This window comes from Chanodichthys erythropterus, chromosome 23, assembly GCF_024489055.1.
Source record: "Chanodichthys erythropterus isolate Z2021 chromosome 23, ASM2448905v1, whole genome shotgun sequence".
In the NCBI taxonomy this organism is placed as follows: Eukaryota; Metazoa; Chordata; class Actinopteri; order Cypriniformes; family Xenocyprididae; genus Chanodichthys; species Chanodichthys erythropterus.
In genome coordinates, this window is record NC_090243.1 from 14,993,880 (window position 1) to 15,003,548 (window position 9,669).

General features: G+C 39.6%; 1 protein-coding gene across 1 annotated transcript; it reads right to left on the reverse strand.

Annotated features, from left to right (window-relative positions):
- Positions 1–7,313: 7,313 nt before the first annotated feature.
- On the reverse strand, positions 7,314–9,367 carry dtx3la (deltex E3 ubiquitin ligase 3L a). The gene is made up of 3 exons (XM_067378665.1): positions 9,196–9,367; positions 8,527–8,738; positions 7,314–7,578 (listed from the first exon to the last, which is right to left on the reverse strand). The coding sequence occupies exons 1-3, from the start codon at positions 9,286–9,288 to the stop codon at positions 7,509–7,511; spliced, it is 375 nt and encodes a 124-aa protein (XP_067234766.1). The 5' UTR covers positions 9,289–9,367; the 3' UTR covers positions 7,314–7,508.
- Positions 9,368–9,669: the final 302 nt, after the last annotated feature.

The following is a 9,669-nucleotide window of genomic DNA, read 5'->3' on the forward strand; positions in this document are numbered from 1 at the left end:
GATGAGATGAGATGAGAGTAAAGCAGGTGAGATGAGATGAGATGAGATGAGATGAGAGCAGGTGAGACGAGATGAGAATAGAGCAGATGAGATGAGATGAGAGTAAAGCAGGTGAGATGAGATGAGATGAGATGAGATGAGATGAGAGCAGGTGAGACGAGATGAGAATAGAGCAGATGAGATGAGATGAGATGAGAGCAGGTGAGACGAGATGAGAATAGAGCAGATGAGATGAGATGAGAGTAGAGCAGATGAGATGAGATGAGAGTAGAGCAGATGAGATGAGATGAGCAGGTGAGACGAGATGAGATGAGAGCAGGTGAGATGAGATGAGATGAGATGAGAGTAGAGCAGGTGAGACGAGATGAGATGAGAGTAGAGCAGGTGAGACGAGATGAGACAAGTTGAGAGTAGAGCAGGTGAGACGAGATGAGACAAGTTGAGAGTAGAGCAGGTCAGATGAGATGAGACAAGTTGAGAGTAGAGCAGGTCAGATGAGACGAGAAGAGATGAGAGTAGAGCAGGTGAGGTTACACAAGATGAGAGTAGAGCAGGTGAGACGATGAGATGAGAGTAGTGCAGATGAGATGAGATGAGACAAGATGAGAGTAGAGCAGGTGAGATGAGATGAGAGTAGAGCAGTTGAGATGAGATGAGACAAGATGAGAATAGAGCAGGTGAGATGAGATGAGACAAGATGAGAGTAGAGCAGGTGAGATGAGATGAGACAAGATGAGAGTAGTGCAGATGAGATGAGATGAGACAAGATGAGAGTAGAGCAGGTGAGATGAGATGAGAGTAGAGCAGTTGAGATGAGATGAGACAAGATGAGAATAGAGCAGGTGAGATGAGATGAGACAAGATGAGAATAGAGCAGGTGAGATGAGATGAGACAAGATGAGAATAGAGCAGGTGAGATGAGATGAGACAAGATAAGAATAGAGCAGGTGAGATGAAATGAGACAAGATGAGAATAGAGCAGGTGAGACAAGATGAGAGTAGAGCAGGTGAAATGAGACGAGATAGAGCAGGTGAGATGAGATGAGACAAGATGAGAATAGACCAGGTGAGATGAAATGAGACAAGATGAGAATAGAGCAGGTGAGATGAGATGAGATAAGATAAGAATAGAGCAGGTGAGGTGAGATGAGGCAAGATGAGAGTAGAGCAGTTGAGATGAGATGAGACAAGATGAGAATAGAGCAGGTGAGATGAGATGAGACAAGATGAGGGTAGAGCAGGTGAGATGGGACGAGATGAGAGTAGAGCAGGTGAGATGGGACGAGATGAGAGTAGAGCTCTCATCTCGTCCGTGAGATGGGACGAGATGAGAGTAGAGCAGGTGAGATGGGACGAGATGAGAGTAGAGCAGATAAGATGAGATGAGAATAGAGCAGGTGAGATGAGACGAGATGAGATTAGATGAGACAAGATGAGAATAGAGCAGGTGAGATGAGACGAGATGAGATTAGACGAGACGAGATGAGAATAGAGCAGGTGAGATGAGACGAGATGAGATTAGATGAGACGAGATGAGAATAGAGCAGGTGAGATGAGACGAGATGAGATTAGACGAGATGAGAGTAGAGCAGGTGAGATGAGACGAGATGAGATTAGACGAGACGAGATGAGAGTAGAGCAGGTGAGATGAGACGAGATGAGATTAGACGAGACGAGATGAGAATAGAGCAGGTGAGATGAGACGAGATGAGATTAGACGAGACGAGATGAGAGTAGAGCAGGTGAGATGAGACGAGATGAGATTAGATGAGATGAGATGAGATTAGACGAGACGAGATGAGAATAGAGCAGGTGAGATGAGACATGATAGAGTAGGTGAGATGAGAGGAGACAAGATGAGAGTAGAGCAGGTGAGATGAGACGAGATGAGATTAGACGAGACGAGATGAGAGTAGAGCAGGTGAGATGAGACAAGATAGAGCAGGTGAGATGAGACGAGACAAGATGAGATTAGAGCAAATGAGATGAGACAAGACGAGATTAGATGAGAGTAGAGCAGGTGAAATGGGACGAGATGAGAGTAGAGCAGGTGAGATTAGATGAGGCAAGATGAGATGAGATTAGACGAGATGAGAGTAGAGCAGGTGAGATGAGACGAGATGAGATTAGACGAGACGAGATGAGAGTTGAGCAGGTGAGATGAGACGAGATAAGATTAGACGAGACGAGATGAGAATAGAGCAGGTGAGATGAGACGAGATGAGATTAGACGAGACGAGATGAGAGTAGAGCAGGTGAGATGAGACGAGATGAGATTAGATGAGACGAGATGAGAATAGAGCAGGTGAGATGAGACTAGATGAGATTAGACGAGACGAGATGAGAATAGAGCAGGTGAGATGAGACGAGATGAGATTAGACGAGACGAGATGAGAATAGAGCAGGTGAGATGAGACGAGATGAGATTAGACGAGACGAGATGAGAATAGAGCAGGTGAGATGAGACGAGATGAGATTAGACGAGACGAGATGAGAGTAGAGCAGGTGAGATGAGACGAGATGAGATTAGACGAGATGAGAATAGAGCAGGTGAGATGAGACATGATAGAGTAGGTGAGATGAGAGGAGACAAGATGAGAGTAGAGCAGGTGAGATGAGACTAGATGAGATAAGAGCAGGTGAGATGAGACGAGATGAGATTAGACGAGACGAGATGAGAGTAGAGCAGGTGAGATGAGATGAGATGAGATTAGACGAGATGAGAATAGAGCAGGTGAGATGAGACATGATAGAGTAGGTGAGATGAGAGGAGACAAGATGAGAGTAGAGCAGGTGAGATGAGACGAGATGAGATTAGACGAGACGAGATGAGAGTAGAGCAGGTGAGATGAGACAAGATAGAGCAGGTGAGATGAGACGAGACAAGACGAGATTAGAGCAAATGAGATGAGACGAGATGAGACAAGACGAGATTAGATGAGAGTAGAGCAGGTGAAATGGGACGAGATGAGAGTAGAACAGGTGAGATGAGATGAAACAAGATGAGATGAGATGAGACGAGATGAGAATAGAGCAGGTGAGATTAGATGAGGCAAGATGAGATGAGATTAGACGAGATGAGAGTAGAGCAGGTGAGATTAGATGAGGCAAGATGAGATGAGATGAGACAAGATGAGAGTAGAGCAGGTGAGACGAGATGAGAATAGAGCAGGTGAGATGAGACGAGATGAGATGAGAGTAAAGCAGGTGAGATGGGACGAGATGAGAGTAGAGCAGGTGAGATGAGATGAGACGAGATGAGAGTAGAGCAGGTGAAATGGGAAGAGATAGAGCAGGTGAGATGAGACGAGATAGAGCAGGTGAGATGAGACGAGATGAGATGAGAGTAAAGCAGGTGAGATGAGACGAGATGAGATGAGAGTAAAGCAGGTGAGATGGGACGAGATGAGAATAGAGCAGGTGAGATGAGACGAGATGAGATGAGAGTAAAGCAGGTGAGATGAGACGAGATGAGATGAGAGTAAAGCAGGTGAGATGGGACGAGATGAGAGTAGAGCAGGTGAGATGAGATGAGACGAGATGAGAGTAGAGCAGGTGAAATGGGAAGAGATAGAGCAGGTGAGATGAGACGAGATAGAGCAGGTGAGATGAGATGAGAATAGACCAGGTGAGATGGGATAAGACAAGATGAGAGTAGAGCAGAAGAGGATATGAGATTAAAGTAGATAAGAAGAGAGCAGAGAAAATGAGAAAAGAGAGGGGAGGTGAAATGAGATGAGATGAAAAGAAAGAATAGGAGATGAAAAGAGACCTGAGGAGAACAGTGGAGAGGATTTGAGATAAGACAACAGCAGAATAAGAGAGCAGAGAAAAGAAAAAAGAGTATTTGAAATGGAAAAAAAGAGAGGAAATTAAAAGATGAGGAGACAAGAGCAGGACAACGGTGAGGGGATGAGACAAATCAACAGCAGAGGACACAGGAATGAGAACATAGCACAAAAAAAGGAGACAAGACAAGGCGGTACAAAATGAGACAAGAAGAAAGGAGATAAAAAGAGAGTAGAAAAAAAGGAAATGAGAAAAAGGAAAGCAGGGAAGATGAGACAGATCAAGACAAGAACATATATAATGGAGATAAGATAATAAGTTGAAATGAGAAAAGGCATTAAAAAGAGATAGAACTAGATAGACAGATAGAAATAGAACAGAGGAGACAAGATGAAACGAGAAACTAGATAGTACTAGTTTTGGATTAACAGAAGAAATGAGAACAAAAAGAGCTCATACGAGACAAACGAAATGACAAAAGACATGCAGAAGAAATGAGAAGATCAGAGAAAAATTAGACGAGATGAGAGCAATTGAGACAATATGAGCCGAAAGGAGAGTAAATGAGAAGAATTAATCAGAACAGAGGAAACAAAATTAGGGACAAGTGATTACTAACTAGTTTTGATGAAGAGAGAAGATGAGGCAACATGAGAAAAGTGCAGAGCACAAAAAGAGAAGAGATGAGATCAAATGAAATGAAGATAAATGAAATGAGACAAGAGGAAAGAAGAGAATATGAAAAAACAACATCACAAAAGTAGAGCAGAGGAGATGAAAGGAGATAAAAATGTGATGAGATAAACCACATAAGAATGTGATGAGATAAAAAGAAGACTAAATGAAAAGAACAAAAACAGAACAGAGGAGACAAAACACGGAACTAGGTAGTGATTACCAACTAGTTTTTTTTTTTTTTTGAGGAGAGGAGAGCAGCTAGTTAGACAAGGAAGAATTGACTTTGGAGTGCAGGGTTGTTGTTGGAGAGGATTCCCTGCGTTCACATCCATCTTGACTGTCTGCAACTCGGCCTTTTAATTAACAACTTTAGAATCTGCTTTGTCTTCTAAAAGAGGATGAAGTCTAATTGTGCTCCAAATTAAACAGCCTAATGAAAACACACCTTTAGCTCATTCATCACAAGCTGCCGGTGCACAGACCTACACTCAGCCCCCCAGTGGGGAAGACATGGCAAAACACCACAAACACTCCCCTTGTGGGAAGAACAACAATGATTTCTAATGACAATTTGAACTTTCTTTTGCATAACAAGGAGGAGGGAAAGAAGTCATTACTAACAGATGATTTTAACTAGGGGATGTACCATATTCGGAAAGGAAATGACGTGTACTACGGAGCCCCTAAAGGGAATACACATGAGATGGGAGGAAAAAATATATTTCTTTATATATATTCTTTCTCTAGCAATTATATACTTGGGTAATTATATGGTAAATAATTTGCCAGCATCAGGAAGCTGCTGATATGCAGAGTATTGAAATCGCTTTTGAATGCACATACGCTTTTACTTTTACTTTCGAGATTCGCAGTCACACGTGTATACTAGGGAGCGTCAGTACTTATTACACATTTCAAAAGATTAGATATTTGTCAGTGATGCTCAGGAACTGCAAACCATTCACCACTGTCCTATTAGCCATCTCTCCTTACTCTCTCCTTACTCTCTTTACGGATTTAGTATTCGGGCACACCCCTAATTTTAACTTCCTTCACAAGAGCCTTTCACACTGCACTTAACCCTGGGTTATCATGGTTCATACCTCACTTTTAACCCCGGGTAAAGGAACGTTTCATATAAGGTAATAAACCCTGCTCCCAACCCCTTGCTTAACCCCAGGTTATCATCATTCTAACCCCACTTTTAACCTGGGGTAAAGGAACATTTCATGCCTGTAATTTAGAAGCGGGGTTAGCACCGCTTTTTACCCGAGGTTATAAACCCTGCTCCGCTTTTGCACTGTTAACCCCTCGCATAACCCTGGGTTATATTGCTCATACCTCACTTTTAACCCCGGGTAAAGGAACGTTTCACACTTGTAATTTAGAAGCGGGGTTAGCACTGCTCTTTACATGGAGTTATAAACCCTGCTCTGCTTTTGCGCTGTTAACCCCTTGTTTAATCCCAGGTTATCATCGTTCTAAACCCCACTTTTAACCCCGGGTAAAGGGAAGTTTCACATTTGTATTATAGAATTAGCGGAATTAGCATCACTTTTTACCCAGGGTTCTAAAAAGAAAATTTAACAATCGGAGAAAAGAGATGGTTTCAACACATATTATTACCCAGGATTCATTTTTAACCCTGTAAATTGTGAGTAATGTGAAACTTGAAGCAAGATAACCCAGGATTCTATTTACCTGGGGTTTAGAATGACCCAGAGTTAACTATTTCAAGTGTAAAAAGCCCTTTTTACTTCTAAGATATAGTAAGGTTTTTTGGTCATAATTAAAGTCAGTAAGTAAGTGTTAAATAATATAATTAATAGGGCAGGTGTAGTCTCAAGCAGTTTTGTGACACATTTAGACAGAGCCCAGCTCCTTCGGGTCGTGAACAGAGAGAGAGGGGGATGTGACGGAGGAGGGGAGAGCCGCGCAGATTGAAGGAGGATGGGGCAGGAACAGATTTGATAGCTGTCAGAGTCGTGGTGGAAGCTGACAGTCGGGACGGATGACTCCTGGCGGAGCGTCCACGAGAAAGTGGTTTAAGAACGCCCCTGGAGATGACGGAGCCTTCTCTAATGGGGCCTGCCAATCCGATTACTCTTTATTGTGAGTATGAAGCCTGGTGTGTAATTCAGTTTGAGGAGAACAGAGGGCCACCGTCAGCCTGGGAAAGTTCACACTCGGCAATGTGCAGACACATTTCAGGCACGGAGGAAATATTGCAGAGGATGTGTTGACTTCACCTGGCAGGCAGTGCACACTGAGTATGTGATGCTCACTACCATTAAACTTGCATTTTAATGTTGCATTTTATTCATTTACACTAAATGATAATCAATATTTGAGTCAGATTAATTTAAAGATGCATGTGAATAAGAATCTGTTGTGATTGTTAACTAAAACATAAAGATGAAAAACTAAAACTTCAACTAAAATTAGAAATGTTGCCTTGGAATTAACTGAAATAAAATAAGCTGAAGTACAAAATGTAACTAAAACTGAAATAAATAACAATAAATTAAAGCTAAATAGAAACAAAAAACTAATAAAAATGACAAACACGAATATAATGACTAAAAGTTAACTAAAATAAAAATGAACGCTAATTCAATATATTAATAATAGTATACAGATAGTAATAAAATAACATTGGTATGAGCAAGAAAAATTGTGACATCATTTACTGATTACTTAAAGAAATCCATAAAGGGGTTATATTAATTTTTATTTTTAATTTAAAAATATATAAAAACACTTTAAGCAAATAAGCAATAGCTAGTAATGCATACAATACTGATAGAACTCTGTTTAATAGAAAATACACAATAAGTCGCCCCGTATGCAACTTAGTTTCTGGTTTTGCATATAAAGGTCCTCATACACAATGTCAAACTGATCAGCCACGACCATGTTCTGTTGATTTGGCTGTAAACTTCAAACTCCATGTAATTGTGCCACATCCATATCCTGGTCACGCAGAGCAGGATCATGACGAGTTTGGAAATTTTGTTGAAGTCATAGTAGTCCATCTTCTCTCAGTTGATCCCCTTTACCTTGAGACTTTTCCTCACTGATTTCAAATAATTTGGATCTGGATAGCCGAAGCTGACACAAAAGGAGAGAGAATGTTACTGAATCATATTTAACCTCAACATTAAAGGTGAACAAAAGAGAAAATATGAGAGAAAAAAAATCTTACAAAATTAATTTTGTTATCCTATATGTCAATGTAAATGTTTAACATAACGATTTCCTTACAAAATTTACTTTTTAATAAAAAAAGAAAATTTTTATACTATAATTAAATTATATATATATATATATATATATATATATATATATATATATATATATATATATATATATATATATATATATATATATATATAAATTAATAAATGTTTAACTTTCTATGGCATTTGAATTTAATAAAATTAAATATATAATGTATTTATTATTTATATTATTTTGTTTTCATTTTTCTAATGGCTTCTAAAGACAAAATCATGAAATTAACTTTAGAATAACTAACAATAGCAAAAACACAACATAAAAAAATCTGAAAATAAATAAATAATAAATACAAACAATGTTTTATCTGTCTATAGGAATTTGAATTTAATTAAAAATTTCTTTTCAGGTTTAAAAATAGTGGGTAGAAAAAAATAAACTGCAAATGAACAGAAAGTAAATTTTAAAATATTTTTTGTTTGTTTGTTTAGTGAACGTCTCAGGTTACATGTGTAACCATAGTTCCCTGAGAAGGGGAAAGAGACACTGTGTCCAAAGACACATTGGGGAACGCCAATGCGTCTTCAGACCCAGTGCGAGTTCCCATTCGAAAAGGAACTTATCAGGTTACCCATGTAACCATGGTTCCCTGAGAAGGGGAACGAGACACTGCGTCTGAAAACACATCGGCTTTCCCCAATGTGTCTTTGGATGCGGTGCGAGTTCCCATTTGAAAGAGAAATGAGAATATGTATATTCCAACTCAGCAATAATGAAGAAATATGGTGAACACTAATCTATTGTTTTGGGATTACTATATACCTTCCAGGTCCCCCGCTGTCCTGAGTCTTGAAGGGTATATCTGCAGGCGTCACGCAGTATTCACCGCTGATATTGGCCGCCACGGTGAACAGCAGCTTGTTTTCGAAGGCCTGCTCTAGTAGCCGGAGGATCTTGGTCCCTGTGGTGTTCTGAGGCAGGTAGGCCACAAATTCAGTGCCCTTGTAGCTATGTCCTGGGTGCGGATGCATGTCCTACAAGGTGAGTTACTAAAGTTGAACACTTACATACTATATATATGTTAAAAATAATTTAAAAATGTATTTGCATGTGTAAAACTTTGGGATGAGACTATAGTAAAGCTGTTTTTCTGAGTTTCAATGTATGAAAAACAACTCTGATCTTATTTAAAAAAACAAACTGATGAACACTATATGAAAGTTCAAGCACAGCGCTTTATAAACACTTCAGGCATTAGTGTTTATCATAACAGGGGATTTTAGTTATCAGCACACATCCGTCAGTGTCTGCATGTGCCCTGTGGAAGTGTATGAGAAACAGGCCGGACAAGATTCCACAGAGCAGAGAGACGAATAGCTGAGATGTTTTAGAGTTCTCAGTGATACACTGAAAAGGTGTGTCTATTCACCTTGATACTTTAACATTGTCAAAGAGATACTGTAAAAAAATAATAACACATCATGAGCTCACCGACTGGATTCCATCATCAAAATGAAAGGTGATTTGAATGGTGTCACATTCAGAATATCCGGGCAAACTCCGTCTTTCGATATTCCAATTCATCTTCCCTCCATCTGGCTGGTTTCCTTGTTTTATCAGAGTATTCTTTTTGTGGTTGTTTGATCCTTGAACTTCCGCTTGAACTGTCATAAAATATAATAGACACTAAATGCACACTTAAACAAGTGAAAATGCCTGAATGGAATTGGAGTAGAATACAAATGACATCTTGCAAACAAGATTTTCTCAGAACTAAATTGACTTTCCTGAGCTAATTTTCTTGTCTGAGTAACCAGGTATTAATAGTTTATTACATGAACTATTGTATGAGCATGTTAAACTAATGTTTCACAACTACAAAGTGTCAAAAAAAAGAACAATATATCAATTGTTTTATCAACTGAAACCTAAAAAAACTGAAATAATTTGACTGAAAAGTAGGGT

What these genes read in the sequence shown, in the direction of transcription:
- dtx3la (XM_067378665.1), bottom strand. Translation starts at nt 9,288, where the DNA reads ATGAATTGGAATATCGAAAGACGGAGTTTGCCCGGATATTCTGAATGT. An exon ending in TTGATGATGGAATCCAGTCG is followed by an intron (nt 8,739 to 9,195) that starts GTGAGCTCATGA and finishes CTCACCTTGTAG; the next exon opens with GACATGCATCCGCACCCAGG. An exon ending in GACAGCGGGGGACCTGGAAG is followed by an intron (nt 7,579 to 8,526) that starts GTATATAGTAAT and finishes CTTTTGTGTCAG; the next exon opens with CTTCGGCTATCCAGATCCAA.